At 49.3% G+C, this 17279-nt stretch overlaps 9 protein-coding genes; 5 read left to right on the plus strand and 4 right to left on the minus strand.

Annotated features, from left to right (window-relative positions):
• Positions 1-356: 356 nt before the first annotated feature.
• FFUJ_14195 (uncharacterized protein) lies at positions 357-1835 on the minus strand (the record flags this gene model as incomplete). XM_023571161.1 has 2 exons in its annotated part: positions 357-1766; positions 1818-1835. 2 exons carry the CDS (start codon positions 1833-1835, stop codon positions 357-359), a joined length of 1428 nt encoding a protein of 475 aa, XP_023438218.1.
• Positions 1836-2731: 896 nt separating this feature from the next.
• FFUJ_14194 (uncharacterized protein) lies at positions 2732-3104 on the plus strand (the record flags this gene model as incomplete). XM_023571162.1 has 2 exons in its annotated part: positions 2732-2753; positions 2902-3104. 2 exons carry the CDS (start codon positions 2732-2734, stop codon positions 3102-3104), a joined length of 225 nt encoding a protein of 74 aa, XP_023438219.1.
• Positions 3105-5056: 1952 nt separating this feature from the next.
• FFUJ_14193 (uncharacterized protein) lies at positions 5057-8274 on the plus strand (the record flags this gene model as incomplete). XM_023571164.1 has 8 exons in its annotated part: positions 5057-5621; positions 5667-5740; positions 5791-5880; positions 5929-6062; positions 6115-6329; positions 7001-7775; positions 7826-8097; positions 8144-8274. The coding sequence occupies 8 exons, from the start codon at positions 5057-5059 to the stop codon at positions 8272-8274; spliced, it is 2256 nt and encodes a 751-aa protein (XP_023438220.1).
• Positions 8275-8936: 662 nt separating this feature from the next.
• On the minus strand, positions 8937-10342 carry FFUJ_14192 (uncharacterized protein; the record flags this gene model as incomplete). XM_023571165.1 has 2 exons in its annotated part: positions 8937-10106; positions 10154-10342. 2 exons carry the CDS (start codon positions 10340-10342, stop codon positions 8937-8939), a joined length of 1359 nt encoding a protein of 452 aa, XP_023438221.1.
• Positions 10343-10984: 642 nt separating this feature from the next.
• FFUJ_14191 (uncharacterized protein) lies at positions 10985-11454 on the plus strand (the record flags this gene model as incomplete). XM_023571166.1 has 2 exons in its annotated part: positions 10985-11090; positions 11141-11454. 2 exons carry the CDS (start codon positions 10985-10987, stop codon positions 11452-11454), a joined length of 420 nt encoding a protein of 139 aa, XP_023438222.1.
• Positions 11455-11768: 314 nt separating this feature from the next.
• On the plus strand, positions 11769-12883 carry FFUJ_14190 (uncharacterized protein; the record flags this gene model as incomplete). XM_023571167.1 has 4 exons in its annotated part: positions 11769-12079; positions 12182-12209; positions 12261-12335; positions 12383-12883. The coding sequence occupies 4 exons, from the start codon at positions 11769-11771 to the stop codon at positions 12881-12883; spliced, it is 915 nt and encodes a 304-aa protein (XP_023438223.1).
• A 376-nt stretch (positions 12884-13259) lies between these two features.
• FFUJ_14189 (uncharacterized protein) lies at positions 13260-14273 on the minus strand (the record flags this gene model as incomplete). XM_023571168.1 has 3 exons in its annotated part: positions 13260-13753; positions 13811-13960; positions 14018-14273. 3 exons carry the CDS (start codon positions 14271-14273, stop codon positions 13260-13262), a joined length of 900 nt encoding a protein of 299 aa, XP_023438224.1.
• Positions 14274-14531: 258 nt separating this feature from the next.
• Positions 14532-15488, plus strand: FFUJ_14188 (uncharacterized protein; the record flags this gene model as incomplete). XM_023571169.1 has 3 exons in its annotated part: positions 14532-14555; positions 14605-14814; positions 14883-15488. 3 exons carry the CDS (start codon positions 14532-14534, stop codon positions 15486-15488), a joined length of 840 nt encoding a protein of 279 aa, XP_023438225.1.
• A 52-nt stretch (positions 15489-15540) lies between these two features.
• FFUJ_14187 (uncharacterized protein) lies at positions 15541-16201 on the minus strand (the record flags this gene model as incomplete). XM_023571170.1 has 3 exons in its annotated part: positions 15541-15732; positions 15783-15863; positions 15914-16201. The coding sequence occupies 3 exons, from the start codon at positions 16199-16201 to the stop codon at positions 15541-15543; spliced, it is 561 nt and encodes a 186-aa protein (XP_023438226.1).
• Positions 16202-17279: the final 1078 nt, after the last annotated feature.

Below are 17279 nucleotides of genomic sequence, written 5' to 3' on the forward strand. Positions count from 1 at the left end.
AGATGTTGCTGTTGTGTATTACAAGTTGTATGAGTATTCGGTAGGAGTATGCCTTCGCCTTCGCCTTCGTCACTGAGGTGCACTGCTCAAAGTTCTGTGACCTCTACATACTGTAAACTTCAAGGAGGCTTATAAGCAACTCCCAAAGTCCTTTCTAAGATAATGGACACATTGATGATGATAGAAAAAGATATTTACTATCTGATATAAGCTTTTACAGACTATTTGTATCAAGCAGTAAGGGTCGATCTGTTCCCATCTCACTTCAGACATACATACATGACAACTTCGACCACCATCTATCAATTCCTAAGCCCTGTTCCAATATTCCGTTACACGTAAATATTAATCGTCTCTCAAACACCAAATAAATAGCAACTAAGCACCAGTGCAAGAAGTAGCCCTAAACAAAACCACATTGCCTTCGGCCACTTGACTCCATTGACTAGATCAGGATGGAGAGATACTGGGGTTAGCTCCTTGTAGGGAAACTTCCGAGGCTGCCACTGAATGGGTTTCTGATTTGAAGGAGATATCCGCTGGAGAACTTTGTTATCCGAGCGAGATCGCTCCCGGAGGGCTCTGTGATCTTGAACGGATTGTCGCCGACCAGGGACGGTATCTGGGATGGATGTTTTGAGCAGCCTTTTCTGGAAGTGCTCATCACACCTTGTGCAGGGAGCTTCTTCCACTGATGTTACTGCGGGTTCAGTTATCTTGGGCATGGTCTTGGACATGTGTGAACGTCCTCGGAGCTCCTCGACGAATTTCCGATAGGCCCTCGTTGACTCAGACTCGTGTAGGGCTGGACTCTTACGCTCAGCCATCTCGGGCATTAAAGACCAGGAGGAAGTCTTTTGTGTCTCTAAGTTGATGTGATTCCTCCCATTAGCCAGTTCGTGACCCTTTGTTTGTGACTCCTTTCTCGCAGCCTGTTCGCGACCCATCGAGATCTCCACCTCTCGAGCGCTGTGCTTTCGAGTATCCGGTACCACAGATGGATATCGAGCGATAGCGTGCTGGTCTTTGGTCTTGTACGTTGAGTTTATGAGATTCGCGAACCGGTCAAGATGAGCTTTTGCGCGGTAGAAGTCTTCTTTTGCTCGTTCTAGATCGACTTCGACAAAGTTGGCCTGGGCGGAATAAGGGGATGGCTGATCAACGTGATCCTCCTGGCGGTAGAACTCCTCTGCTTCAAGCTCCAGTTCGTCGTCCTCGACGGGATTTGTCTGCGCTGAATAGGGTGGGATTGTAGGGTGCGTCTGAGACACCTGTTTTGATGAGAGTGTAGTGCCAGTCCCAGGAGTTCGGCCTTGATGATCGTCGGTAGACCATACCCGAGGTGCAAGTTGATGGGTTGGAGTTGCCGAGCAAGGAGAATTGTTGATGCTACCGTGTATTCCACGTAGAATCTGGCCCGAACTCTGAGTCCAATCAAGGACAACCTGCTTCACTTGAGGGTCCCATCTCTCACTGACCTCTCCTGATACCTTGAGCTTGTTTAAAGTATACTTCAGCGAATTACGCATTTTCGCCTTGACAACCTTCTTCTGGTCCCCATTCAGTCTTCGAAAGTCAAGGCCAATTGTGAACGCAAGCTGCTCGAGACATGCGTCGCTAGTATTGTCGAGAAACGCCGTTGTATGATTGGCGCGAAGCCATTGCTCCATCACCACACGATCTTGCGGAAGCCAGTGCATACGTCGCGATGTCTTGGTGGCCAGCTCCGAGAGGAGCTTACCATTAAAACTAATCTGTAGCCCTTCCTGCGCGATGTTTGGTCAGTGTGTGTGTCAGAATCTTGGGCGAATGCTTACGCCGACGAGTTTCCCCATGATGCATGATATTTCGTGGCAGATAGAACCAGAGACAATCATGCGATGATGCGAGAAGGGGCAGCAAATCGAACGAGATTAGCTGTTGAGTAGTGAAAACCCGTAGAAGACCAGAAACGATGGCTTCATGCGAACGGCTATTGAACAGACTGAAGATGCATGGCGCAAGCAATTCGACGGCGACGTGGAGAATGTAATATTTGCCACAGCACATGATTCAATACGCGGTATGGGAGGTTGCAGACTACTAATGCAGCGTAGAAGCGAAGTCTTTGTTGAAGGCGGGAGACATTCTTCAGTGCAACCCCAATTGAACTGGCAGCCTATGTGAAGACGGTATCTTAACCCCAATAAATCAGCTTCTATCTTTTTGATGCTATCGAAACGCAAATCGAATGATGGATGCCGAATGGTGCGATCAACGTATAGTTGTTGCGACAGTATATTTTGAGCCGTGCCCGGGTTTGGCTCCGCTTCGGCTCCGGATCTTGACGGCACTTCCGGGGTGGGTCCGTCCCGGCGCCAAGCAGCAGGTACATCAACGCGCATTAACTCAGCGGCCGGTGCAATAAAGAAGACAAACATTCCAGGAGGAAGAAAGCGGTAACCTGAGCAAACTGGTCATTCACAGTTTCTTGACATGAATAAAGGAGTGCTTCAGCTTAGTCACTGCTTGCATGTTGGCTTGTAAGGGGTATATAACAGGGCATTGACTCTTTACATAACTCTTTTCTACTTTCTTTAGACTAGTATTCAACATATACTGCAAGTAGCACCTAAAATCGCAAGTCCACAATCTATCTGGTATTCATGAGCTCTCAGCAAGAGGTCTCAACTGCAACTGACACAGCCAGGTCATAGCACACTCAGAGATCATCACTCACCATATTTCCACCATGTTCCCACCAGAACTTGATGGTATGTACAAGCTTTCTTCCCATGAAAGTATCTTACAAGAATAGCGTCCCGTTACGAGGCCGTTCCTCCCGTTAAATGGGCCGTTGAACAACTGCTTATTTCGGTCCAGCAACTCTGCGAAGAGATCAACTAGTCTGAGGCCATACAGGCGTGCGAACAGCACTTCACCGAACTACTTCCCAAAAACTTGTGAAATTCTTCGTTTTGTTGCTCATCGCTTTTCTCGTTGCTCGATTCGTTGTCGTAACTGTCAAGGGCACCGTGACACTCTTGATCACCTTGGTGAAGACGTGCTTGATCGCCTACATCCTTGCTATCATGCTCTATCTCGTCGACAAGATGGTGAACTAAGGCCTAAAAGGACTATGAACTTAGAATCGGACTCTTGGGTAGACTGGGACCCTTGGGAGGGATCAAGAAGGAATTTGGGAATGGTAGAGCGTAGGGATGGAATCAAGTACAGGAATTTGTGACAGAGTAAGCTCAATACAATTTTGACTGTCCCTTTCTTCGACGAGATTATATGTCACATGTTCTTATGCCCAAACCTTTGATCGATGAGATGAGCTGGAAATCTGGGCGGAAAAGACCAAGAACCGCCATGGGTAGAAAGCATGTCGCCCTCCAGAGCGTCATCAGTGAAGAGATATCCCCCTTGCTCTTCCGGTCAACAGCGAGCTCTTGGGCGAGACCGATCTCCCGCTAATAATTTAGCGCTATTAGCCAAGCTGCTCCCCTGGGGTGGGATTGACTTGGCTAAAATAAGCTCAGTGGGGGTGCCCAGCACTGAAGCAAAAGGTTGCACCTGAGACAGACCCTGATAAATTGAAGCTATTCCCGACACACACATATAGTCTGGAGTCGTATTGAGCAACGCTCTTCGGAAGCACCCGGCGACAAACCGGCCATGGATCTTTTAGCAATCTCAATCTAGGGTCCAGGGCCTCAAGCGCTCTTGCGGCCAGTACACGGGCTGCTGGAGCGACAAACACCCCGTAATTTGGTCATCACAGGCTTCCGCGGGTAGTGTGCAGGGCTGTTCCCTGTCGCCTGATTGCTCCTCAGATCGACAACACTACTCCTGCGACGACGGCACTGCTCCCGCGACTAATGCAGCGGGTGACTGTTTGCTCCATAGATTAAGGTCAGAAGGGTACTGAGCAACCTAACCGTTGGATGACGCCAAGAGGAAGTCTATTGTTTTTGAGGAATACTGCAGCCATGTAAGCAAAATAGCGAGCTAATCAGATCAAGATTTCCGCATCACAGGTCTTTGAAGTCTACTTCTGACTACGTTCCGCTTACGACTATCAAGTCGTCAACGCAAGCAGCATCAAGCTCTCTGATAATCCTTGGCTCAGTGCCATCACAGCCACTTCAATTGGGCCATTCCAGCTATCGATGTACACGAACGACAAAAGTTGGAGTACGGGGGTATGATCATCTAAAAATAACAGTTCTGTTTGTTGGAACCAACGCCGTCCGTTCATGAAGAATTAAATTACCCTGGCAAGTCTAGCGCTATAACCATCCCCCTCTACACATTCGCCGTTTGAACCAGGCGGGCAGGGAAGATCAAGCTCTATTTGCCAAACCATCCATATCCCGGCAATAGAGGTACCAGTAGATGTCACGCCAATCAGCATCTCACCCTGCTCATGCACACAGATGAGCCGGTTTTACGGATACGTTTGCGGCTTTCGTACCAGCGGCCTTCTACTGCAGTCACGAACCAAATGCTATTGTCGCAATGCAGTACTCCCTTACCGACATATCAAGGGCTCCGGCAAGTAAGCAGCGATAACTTCCGCCCTTCAATTATTCTATTTCGATACACATTTCCTCTTCCTTACTTCTGTTTAGATCAGCTGCGTTTCCCACCATTGATGGGCAAAGCTGTCGATTTGTTGGTCCGTAACGCCAATGATCAAGCCACAATGGCTCGCACCGAATCACCTCGCGTATGCTCTTGGTCATATCTCAATTCCTTTTTGTCAGTTGTTGACATTATTTACGGGGACTGGGCAGAAAACGTCCGACCGGAGCTGTCTCCGTGGCTCAGGATGATATCAGGCCAGTCAAAAAGGTAAGCTTTCCCTTGGTTCATGTTCTCTCGAGGGTAATGGCTGAATGGCTTACAGGCCAAGACGACAACCCGCGGGGTCAATGAAACTGTGGCTTCAGAGGCACAACAGACACACAATTGCGACACGAATCACAGTAATGCCGAGACTCATGCAGCGAAGCCTCGTGGCGCCAGGATCACGCCCAGTGCTGTCAAAAACGCCTCAGCAGCCGCCACGATGGTTGCTCGAATTATGCTCGAGAACATCCAGCGCGGTAATGAAGGAGATGTACTGGAAACCAGGGTAGAGGACTTCAATGCTATCGACCATGATGAGAATCCCCGCAGGAACGAACGATGCGAAGAAGAAGAGCCGGCGATCTCAAGGGGAATGTCGCAGAGAGAATTGCCCGAGAGTGAAGGGAGACGTGCAGTTGAGGAAGCTTCAAATATCGCAGAAAGTCCCGAAGTACGCGTGACGAGCACCAAGGCCGACAAAAGAAGTCGCATGGTTATCCAAAAGAAACAGATAAAGAGAAAGTCCTCTGCAAGCAAGAGCAAGGAAACCTCAAAGACCGACGAGGCCATCGAACTCGCGATGTTGGATGAACACGCAATGATATACAGCCTTACCGAAGATCCAGACCCCAAGATCCAGCAGTGCTACGCCTACTATCAGCAAAGGCTCAAGGAATTCCCTATTCCAAGCCACATCTTCAGACCGCCCTGTATACCCTGTGCCGACCTGTTCGCGAGGATGGATGATGATACCGAGACTGGCCACCTGTGTGAGAAGCAAGGCAGTACGTTCTTAGCCATATATCATGTATTTGGCTGACAATGTTTAGCGGGATCTGTTCAGGTTGCCGCCAATGTCAAGGCTTGTAAATCTTGTGCTGGCAGGCGAGGACCGTGCAAAATGGTACGCTTCTCTACCCCCTTTTTCGCAATGGATTGATACTGACGGTACAGAATGACATGCCTGTGCTGCTGAGAGGAATCAGCAAGCTCATGAGCGAGGCCAACTTCTACTTCCATGACACAAACCGCATGACTCCGTTTGTAAGTAGAGTCCGATCGACTATGTAGCGAAAGTAACTCGTCTGACAGCCTATGGGCTTGGTATACGCTGAAGCTCGATACTTTGAGCTGAGGAGCCGTCCTGACGTTGGTCTTATCGAGGCCATCAGAGCAACGCAGCAGTGTAGCATCAAGATCGACGGCGTCCGCAGCCAAGTCGAAGGGTAAGTATTGCGCATTATGAATCACATTGACGCCAGGTTATTCAACCTGGAGAGCCTGGTGCATGATGCCATATCAGATTCCTTTCCCTGCTGGACCTCGACAAACGGAGGTTTCGGAGCTTGAGAAGGGGAGGAAGGATATTGAAGCTCAGGCGGAAGAGATACGGCGTCTTAGGGAGGAGAGCAGTACCCTGAACCGTAGAAAGATTGAATGGCGGGACAAGTATCACGATATCTTGATACGATTAGACAGTGAGAGGGCTGCTGGTGGGTTGATACAGCAGGGCATATATAGGTTTTTGAGGGAGTATGCAAATGAATCTATCAACATCTGTCTCTAGTGATTTGAAGTATTAGGTCTGCGTGGAGTGGAAGACATGTAATTCGTCTCATCGAGACGACAGTCGAGGTTGGGGGACAACAAAGAGCACGCTTTCAATCATCTTTATCTGAAGTATTGTCAACAAGACTGTATCCAAGACTCTTTCAATTGTGTAGCGCATGTTTCTTGGGATTTCAGGACAAACACTTCTTTATGTCTTCGTTTGCAAGCTACGAAGGCCTTGGGATTCACCAGAGTGAAAGTGGAGTAGGCCGTCTCTTTACTACGTCGTTTTCAAGCATGCAACTCATTTCATGATAGCAAAAGTCACCAAAAATAGAACAAAGAGCCTCACAATGTTTCAGAAGATGGCAGATCGTGCGTTAGCTGGTATTGAGGTGCTATGGCATCCATTGTGCACAGTCACGTGCGTCGAGTTCTTTGTTCTCTTCCATATCAACTTAACAGTCTTCCTGTCTCCGCCTCTCAACCTCAGCACTTTTATCCATCAATCTTTCGCCTTAAATGTACTACTGCACATTTGAACCGGGAAATCCCACTTCCCAGCACAAGACCGCCTGTCCCTGGTGCTTGTTGAGGTGTCCAAACTACCCAGTCCCTGACTGGCAAACAAACCCTATCCCTCCCCCAACAGAAGAACAGCTCGATCGGCTTCTTCATCGCACCTCGGATGGGCTGCGCCGTTATAGATGTATCCTCCTCTTAGTATTTTCCATCTTCCTTGTATGGCTTCTTTGGACTATTTGCACCATTTGCCTCGATTGGTACGATGCGTCTAAAGGCATCATTCCATTTGTCGACCTCATGGATGAGATTGCCGAGAACGCTGGTTTCGCCCTTTCCGTGCTTCAGCTGCCTCTTTACACATTCGTTCCTCTTCAAATCTCTGGCGCTTTAGATCCACTAAATGGGGTGCAATCATCGCAGTTTGCGATCATTGAAGCTCGCGCGCCTATTCACGAGGTTATCTCCAATTGTCTAGAAAAAGCGTCACTAGATGACAGACCAGAGGATGAAGAAACAAAGAATATCACCAGAACATGGGTAGATGCGTACTACATAAGGTATCTTGATCAAATGAGACGCCCTGAAGAAACAGAGCCACAAGCGGCACTACGCCTTACCAAGACATACATCGCTTTGATCGAGGAGGCTTTTATGACCCTCAGCGATAGGCACCCAAGCAACTTCAGGATGGCCGACTTTTCTCAAGATAGTCTCTATATCTTGGAGGAAGTACCTACACGTATGGACCAACTTCGCGAGACAATACACCGTTTCACAAGCAGCTATAGTGCTTTTATGGAGGAAATGAGCCAAGCTATCATGCCGCTTCAGGCCTGTAGAGAATATTATAAAACGATCGAATAGTAAGTTCCAGGCATAAACGAAACGTGACGGCATGCGCTAACAGACACAGCCACAAACAGGAGGCATCGTTTGCAAATCAACGCGCCTGTGACGCCAAATACATAGCCGATCTCTACAAGCTCAGCCTAAGCAAAGCAGTTATCGCGGAAAGCGCCGTCAATCATCTTTCCCGCGAGCTCAAAAGGAAATACGTCTTGAGACTTGGAGGCGATCTCTCGGAAGTCGCCGTTGGGCTGTCTAGGGTGCGAAACAAGCTTCAGCGCATAATCCGTACGAAAGATAGGGCGCTGAAATGGTATCGTCGCGAGGTCAAGAGAAGGGGTATAGATCTCGATGTACTATATCAGCCTCATGCTAGTTCCTGTAGAGAACCGCTCGGGTTGGATGATGATAGGAGGCCGTGGTGGGCGTGGGAGTGGTGGTGGTGTCGCTACTGGTCGGCAAGGTGTGGTGTATTGTGGCGTGAGCCAGAGTATACTGACCTATCTGTTGAGTTAAAGCTAAAATGCGATTTTTAACTTTATAACTAACTTATAGAGTTAATACTACTATTACCTTTTAATTACTTTAACGTTTCTTTTACCTTTTTTTTTAGCCTAGTAGTATTACAAGACCATAATGCTAACAGCCTGCTGTTATCCTAGGCAAGGCATTTTTTTCTTGCTATGCCTCTTCTTGAAGCTATCTTGACTGCCAAAAGAGGGAATTACCTTCTAATAGAGGAGATTTCCTTCGATCTTAATAGAGGGGATTGTATGACTACCCTCTGGGAGGGGGGGGGGAGACTGCAGGCGGCTTTTGCCTTCGGCGACCGGGGATACTACCGGACGCTTCCTGAAGCGGAGGGCAACGCAATCCGTCGCCTGCAGCTCCAGAAGTTTCTTCTTCCGGCTGACCGGCTGATTGACTGACTGACTGACTGAATGGCTGTGAATAGCTTCACTCTCAGAGAGGAACGACCCTACAGGTCTGCAACACGTGGAAATGGCCGAAGAGTATTTGCCCTCGAAGATTTGAGAAGGTAATATTCAAGATATTACCCTAACAAGCCTTATTTACCAATCTTGCTTATATCAGAAATATAGCAAGATATAGATAACCGTGCTTTTAAAGACATACTAATGCAAAGCAACGCCAGTGTCCTTCCCTTGAGCCTCACATCAAGCTCTTCCATAGTACGCTTTGTTCAGCTCGCCATCGTACTTCTTCATGATCCCAGATAATTCCTCTCCGGTAACCTTCAAGTCAATCTTATCCTTATTCAACTCATCAAGGGTCCGCCGTGCCTCCCATTTTGCATCGTTGTACCAAACCTCATTCTTCTTGAAGTCATCCTCCAACTTCTGCAACTCAGAGCAGGAAATGCGGCTCCCGCTACAACCGAATGCAAGATAAATCCGTAAATCATCCGCAGCTAATAGCTTTTCCCATTGTGTCGTGTTGTCTGATTTTAAAGCTTCGGTGTTGTTAGCATGATATGGACGGGCAACATATTGCAATAAAGCGGGAAGCTTCTCCCGGGCTGTGATGGTATCTGTCAAGTCGGATATCTTCAAGAATATGTCTTCCTTCATCTTGAACACTTTGTCGCGCGCCTCACATAGCTCATTCTTTAGTTCTCGAATAGATTTGTGACCGGCACTGGTTTCTTTGGTCATATTTGCACGGGCTGACATGCCATGATCCAAGGTCGAGAGGAAGTTCCTCGCCTCAGTCTGTATCATCGTTTCCTTCGAATCTTGGATGTGAAGAGACTGCAGAACAGGCGCTAGCCATGATGGCTCCGAGGATATAAGTTTCTCGAGACTAGAAATATGTCGACAAACGTCGTAAGAATGGTCGGCAATACGTCTGGTGACAGTCGCAAGCCGTTCATCTGCCCGACTGACCTCCACCAACAACGTCTCGTCGAAGCTCAGTTCAATCCCTTCAACGATTTTCTTGTCTAGTTCTTTGGCAATGTCTCTGAGAACCTTGCCACTGACAGAAAAGACCGGCCCATCGCGGAGGCAAGTTTGATTTCCGACTGGTGCAAGTACGCCAGACACGGAACCAGGGTCGCGACACATTGTTTCCCATAATACCAGAATAAAACCACCGATAGTGCCGCCAGGAAAGGGAATGGGTGTGTCGAGGATGGACTTGATCAGAATTGCAATCATCAAGACACCGATTAAACGGAGAACACGGTATCTGTGTTTCCAGAGACATCGCAAGAATGCCACGATCCGGTTGGAGGCTGTGTCTAGATAGTCTAGATAGGACCCAGGCGAGGGAGACGAGGAATTATCTCCAGCATTGACATTCCCTGATGCATCAGCAGGCTGCTTCTTGTTAAATTAGTGAATATCATATAGACTGTGGTGGGAAAGCGTACTGCAGCCCGTTCTCCCGGTGCTCTCTCTCCTGCAGCTCTGTTCTCTGCTGCCCTCTCTTGCTCAGCCCTCTCTTTCTCGGCCCTCTCTTTCTCGGCCCTCTCTTTCTCAGCCCTGGCTCTTCTCTCATGACGTTCAACGTGAGCTTCATATTTACGCAAAGCTTCTCGGGTGAGCCCGCTTCCAGACATTTTGATGATTCTGGCGTGAGTGTGTTGTGTGGCGGCCTCTCGACGGGAGAGTCAGTAGTTGGTATCTCTTCGGGACCTCAAGCACCCAAAAGTTAGCGCTGACCTAATGCCGGATGATTGGTTAGCCAGCTGGCACGTTATCAGGACTCCCAGTCGTGAGAAGTCCGTGAGAGATATCGGCTTGCTGATCAATTTGGTGCTATACACTAGCAAGGTCTTTTGGGCCAGAGTGTGTGCTATTAAGAGAAGCAGTTCTGTCTTAGATAGATATGGCTAGCACTAAACAAGTACTTCTTTGAGATTCACGGTTTAGTGGTGCACATGGCGCTGTCCTAATATACGCCACAAGTGACATGTCCTCTCCCAACTCTGGTTTTATGAGAGACTGACAGGATTATGAGCCATTACGACAGGAGACATTCACCTGAAGCATTTTGAATGCCAGGTCATACACAGCACTTGCTCTAATCCACCTCCAGTGGAGACCCTGGTTGAGAGCAATGAGTCACTCGCCTGCCCAGGTGAGAAATGATAGAGTGAAGTAGGTACAAATATCCAGGTGATAACCAAGCAAATATCCTTCTTCATCCTTTTCAAACATAATCTTCTAAACTACCGAGAATGGTCCAACTTCGCGTCACGATGTTCCTCTCTGGAATAGGCCTCCTCTCTGGAATGGGGCTAGGTTCTTGGTGGTACTCAGACCATGGAGATGGAACTCCGATCGGAAAAACCGATACCGCAATCGGTATTTGACCTTTCATCTACACGCTCTATCCTAACACTAACAAACACCAGATGATATCTGCGCTGTTTACAGCCTGATTCGACAAGAATCGCCAGGCTGCACCAGCCCGCCTTCCCTGTATAGTATCCTCAACATGGATGTGCAGGAGCCTCAAGACAAGAAGGTCGACATCAAGGCGTGGAAGGCCTCGATAGCCGCGATCGGAGATCATCTTGGGACGGAAACCCGCCAGGAAAAGATCTTTATTCGCGCTGCTGGTATTCTGATGGACGGTCCCGCTCGAAGTGTTTACGACAACCAGGTTTGGAACAAGATTCGTGGGCGGTCGGATGCATTGAAGGATATCTGTGGATGGAAAAGCTAGGTGGAGGCTGTGCTATTGTGGAGTTTTCAGGAGGGTGTTCAGATTGGCGAGGTTTCAAGAATGGTTAGCTGAGAATTCGGCCTGTGTTGAATAGATATGGTCACCGTCAGGACGGCATCTAAACCGTCCATCGATATTGCAATACCCCTTGGTCAAAGATCGTGTGACTGCACTCTACTCCATCATATTACATACAAGCATATCTTAGCCACAGGAGAAATAATGATATCACAGCAAGAGATACGCAACGGGAAGCTCCGGGATCACGTCCGAGTTGTGTAACCTACCCCCTATCATTCAGTCAAACTGCAGAAATGGACAGCCAGGTAGACCGCACCGCTGATGGCATGCCTTCACCCTTTGTAGTACGCAGAGAATATATGGCGAGAAGAAAATGCCACGCATATGATGAGAACCCCGCTGCAAAAGAGCCTTTGTGCCCGCTCACTCAGCCCACCTTCAAATTCGACAATAACATGGTGGCTGGTGATATGCGGCTATGCGCCCGACAAATCCAGCGGTACTACCAGGCAGAATGCGATACTCCACTCAAGGACGTATCAAACCGGAAGACTTGGCTCGTGCTGAGCTCTAACCGACCTTTCTCTTGGGTCCTGCGACGAGGGTGAGATCCGGTGGGTAGAGGATTGGAGTAGAGAGGATGGACTTGATAGCTTCAGTAACTTCTGTCCGGCTCCATCTTCGACGTCTCTTAGCATGACACTAGATCGGTTGACATGGCAGATAATCATGAGGTATTCACCCATGCTTCATTGTGACTTGGTTGTGGCTGACATGGTGAGCAGGGGACTCAGCAGGATCATTCCGCTGTAGAAGAGAAAGCCAACTTCGTCACTCACCAATTACGCACCCCGCGACCTGTAAGTCAGTCGGCTCGCGGATATTCCCATTCTAACATCTGACTTAGACTTCGCTGTCAAAATCTGCACCGACGGTGACGATACCGCTAGAAACCAACCCATGGCAGTCTACAGGACCCCATGTGGCGCCATCAAGCGAACCATTACCTCAAGAGCCCCCGGAAGCCCAATCACACCACGAATACGCGAGAAGTTGGTCCCCAGCGTTGGGGGATCAAGCTAATACAAGCGATCAAACTCCTACGACATCCGAATTTTACGACGACTCGCAGCAACCAACTCGGCGTGCACTCGGCGCTCGGCCCTGGGACCTTCGTGGCAACCAGCATGAGGGAGCGGCGCGTGAATCCCCAGTTGAATCCACCTCACAAGAGTATGAGAACGAGAGTTGGCTATATGGTGCTCCTGCGACTGAGCCTGTCACAGATTCGCGAAATGATAGCCAAGATCCGCAGACATATCATGATGTAGAGGAACTTTTGACCCCCGACAACTTCGCCAAGTATAAGCGATACAGGAGGAGGGAGAAAAGGGCGGGAAGAGGGTGATGATACATGTTTCTGGGGAGAGTTTAAGTATGAAGGCATGCTTCGGAGTCGGGGGTTGGCTGGTTCTGGGCGTCACTGGGTCACGAGTGCGAAGGTTTATGCTTTCTTGAGAGAATGGAATGTATGTTGGTTATTTGTCTTGATCCTTCAGTACCTCATACGTCACGTAAGCTCTGCCATGCGCAAATAAATACCTCAAGCCTCAAGCTTGCGTCTCACGACTTCACTGATGCCTCGTGAGGTATTGGGGGGATATCAGGCAAGCAGTTCCATTGTAGAGGGTGTATGCGTACATGTATCACATCGTTCATACTTCTGCTTGTGAAAACAGCATCTCCCTGCCCAACTACGAGCGGGCCCATCACCCTATCCACTTCTAGTTATTATCCTCCTCTTTCCCCTTCCGCTGCTTCTGGATGTTAAAGAACATCCACCTCTGCTTCTGCTCGTTAAGAGACATGCCCTGCTGTAGAGCCACCATCTCGTCAATAAGCTCCTTGAACTCTTCCTCCGTCTGCTCGGAGGAGCCAGTCCCAAGCTGCGACGCATCCTTGGCAACCTTTGGGGAGAGGGCAGTCGTGGTTCGTCCTGGGTTGACGGTCGGGTCGCGAACAACTGTCGTCGTGGCGCTGATGGCAGTAGGTGCCTTGCTGCCAGGTACAGAACCGCCGGTCGTAGTAGGTGCTTTGGGGGGAGGCACAAAAGCACCGGCAGCAGTGGTTGCCTTGAAGCTAGGTTCAAAACCGCCAATTCCAGTAGTAGTAGCAGGCACAAAAGCACTGGTCGCAGCGGGTGGCTTGGGGACAGGCGCAAAGGCACCAGTCACAGCGGGTTCCTTCGGGGCAGGCACAAAGCCGCCGGCGAGGGGACCTAGAGCGTTCATATCAGTGTCTTCTCTCCTTGCTCATGTGCCTGCTGAAGACCTACTGCTGCCCAGGTTTCTCGGGGCCCTCTGACCTCGAGTAGTCAAGGCTGGAGCTGTAGGAGCGCGCCGGGTCTGGGGAGCGCTTCTCAGGTCGCCGAAGCCTACCTGGCTTGCCTTATGGCTACGTGCAACGGAGCCTCCATCGACAGTACCTATAGTATCCATGTCAGCATTCTCTATGTACTCCTATGCACCCGAAGAAGACTTACTCGCAGAGAACTCACTACGGTCCCACTCATCGCGAGTCTGGTACATTCGTTCGGCCAGCTTCTGCCTTCTGCTTTCGCTGAGGTGGCTCAGGTCTACCTCGGTGGTTCTCAATGTACTGCTAGTTCTTGAGGTCCCGGCTTCGCTAGGCGTGATTTTGCCGTCGGCTATGTACTGCTGTATCTCCTGTTTATGCTCTTCGGGGACTTGTTTAAAGGGTATGCCTCTAGTATCTATGTAACGTCCTCCGTTGTCCATTTTGATGGCTCAGAGGCGAATTGGCGAGTTTACTCGATTTTTGAGGGGAGGAAGTTGGAAATCGCATGAAGCGTGTTTATTTTTGTTGTCTAAGATATGTGTCTGATGTGGATGGCTGAAATTCGTGTCACACATATCCCACGGTTACACAACTAGGGCACTGTCACGTTAGGGCCTGGATGTTGCCCGAAAGCCAAACATGATACCGACTACTCGTGTGAAATAGTTTTCTTGTTCATACAGGACTCGAACGCAACGATGGGGATAACCAACGACGCAGAGGTAGGAATCCCCCCCTTGTAGACAATTTGACGCTGAGGCCTACGAACAGACGGCTTGCAATCAGCCCCTAGAGAAGTTCAGACGCCCCGGTGTCAACTTCACGCTCTGCCCGGGATGCAAAAAGGCAGCAACCCAACATCTTATTCGAGAACATGCCCAGCCAGGTTGGTTCAGCACTACAGGCTGGCCTAAAATCGAGCGGTCTCTGTATCTGAAGCAGGAAGACGGTTCTTCCCACTCGGCTGAGTTCGAGAACATCGTCCCCCACAAGGCAAGCAATTGACCGCACGGGTTTTCTCTAGAGTCGGTGAAACTAAAAGTTCGCAGGTCAGATCCTGGGTGCAACGGCGCCACAAAGAACTTCAAGACGCTGGCATCTGCTTCGACTCTTACGACAAGCGCAACACCGGCTACCGCCTCATGTACGCGCCGTGGTCCCGCGCCTTTCTCCTCGACGAGTGGGACGGACATGACCTCTCTCAGAAAGGCGCAGAGTTACTCTTGGCCAGGTATGGCGAGCCACTGATGGTTGAGGACCACGACGATTTCGAGGTCGACATCCAAGCCTCCGAGTCCGTCTCCAACGCCGGCGACAGCTTCACGGCCACGATTGAAATGCACCGCGCCAAGATCGACGAGGGAACTCACCAGCTCATCGAGTGGAACGTAATGATTCTCCAGATATACCGCATACTGATAGAGGATGACGACTGTGATGGTGATAGACGGGGGCTGATGGACATCCTGGATCAGTTGTTTGGGAAGAGACGTGAGTTGGTGTGTGAGATGAGGGAGACTGAGGAGGATCTCGACGATGCCTACCGAGAGCTCTTTGGTCTTCGAAACGATGTCTCTTATCCTTTTCATGGAAAGATCTGGGAGGATTTGTTACGAAGTGTTGTTCCTTTCCCAACGATCATGGGCGGCAAGTAAGATGGTCTATTATGACAGCATGTTTTTCTACATACGTGGCCATTCGCGAACCCTACCATTCCTCTGATTCTTCCTTTCCGTGTTCTTTGCTTTGCCTTTTGTTCCATCGCAGATATCTAGTAACCTGCTTGTCGGTGAACGGGAATTCTTCTTCCTCCCCCCAGCCGCCTGTCATGCCATCTGGTCCTGGTGCATCCAAGACGGAGATAAGATACCGCATAGTCTTTGAGTGTGAATAGTCATTCTGCGCTATCCATTAGCGTGTTTGGAGGCATTTAGATGGGGTGAACATACGGCGGCGGTAGTGTTGCGCATCTCTGTCTCATCAGGGGCAAACGCCGGTGCATTCTGAACCTCCAGCGTCGGGGAGGCTCTCTGCCCCCTGTGTCAGCAGTTTCAACCGTAGTCGATCAAGATAAACCTACAGCCATGCTACTTCCAGCCGCCTCTGGCTCACCAGGAGGAGCCGTTACGTCCTTCCAACACTTGTGTCTGACGGTACGGAATAAGCTTGTATTATCCCCGTCCCATGCGTCTGGAAAAGCTTCTTCGTCAGGGGCACATTTGGAGAGTTCATAGACAGGCTCATGAAAGTAGGCCTTTCTCAAGTCAGCAGCTGTGATTAGTTCTCTGTTGTGCAGTGGTGGTTCGTGGTAGTAAAATCTCTGAAACTGACGAGCGCGGAGTCTCCAGTGGTCATTTGGGGCTACCATCTTGTTGGAGTCGGTAGATGATGTTAGAAGGAATGAATCGGGGTTTCTTTTGGAGAAGATCAAATATTTATAGTATGGAGCTGTTCTCGATGCTTTGCGACTTGATAATTCACTGCCAAATGTTGGTGTTTGGCTAAATCTTAAACTGGTGTGATCTCACATCACCCTTTGAGGCATGACGATAATTAACTTTAGCCCAGACAATGAAAGTACGGGCATTCTTTTTCATTGCCGGATGAAACCCACGTTAATTCACACTCGCCCTTTGTCGATATGACTGGTCCCCTTGCTTTCGTACAGTCACCAGCGACCATCATATATGCACTGGCACAATTGATGGAGGAAGTCAAAGACGCCTCGATATTCTCATGCATCTTCCTTCATATCACTTCGACTCTAGACATATGTCTGCTTGCTACGCAGTGACTTTTCATTGTCGGTGCCTTCTCTTTGTTTCCGCAACCAACCTGACCTTTGCATAGACCTCACGAACTTCCCTGTCTTCTGCCAGTAAGCGTTGAGCTATGTTAACGAGCATAAGGCTGGCTGGTGCGGCATGTTACAGATAAGCCACCAAACCATTGCGAACATGTTCTTGTCACACTGGATGCTAACGACGACGCTGTTGGCAATACCCTGTCCAGCCACCAGTACGGGCAAACGCGGTGAAGAAACGACACCATCCAAGAAAAATAAGCTTGGTTCTTACAACTGACCTCGTAAGATCATCTGTTTGGGACCGCAATACAAGACCCGCGTTTTCTGTCTTTCAAACAATACACAACATGCAATATCCCAATTTCATTCAATTGCGCGACAGCAGTAGCTTGCTCGAAGTCTCAAAGTACTAGGCATTGACTTCATATCACGAACAAAGCCGCTCAGTAAACATGGACCTACCGTCCCCACAGGGCTGGATTGGTGAGTGAATTGGCGCAGCCACCACGAGCATACAGCACCAGTTGAAGAAAATCGGAATGTGACTGATATGCATCATTGTGGACATGGTTTCAAAGGTGCCCTTAGTCTCAGTTCGGATGCTTCAATGTCCGTTGCAAGCCTTGTTGTCTCATTCATA

Source organism: Fusarium fujikuroi, chromosome FFUJ_chr12, assembly GCF_900079805.1.
Source record: "Fusarium fujikuroi IMI 58289 draft genome, chromosome FFUJ_chr12".
NCBI lineage: Eukaryota > Fungi > Ascomycota > Sordariomycetes > Hypocreales > Nectriaceae > Fusarium > Fusarium fujikuroi.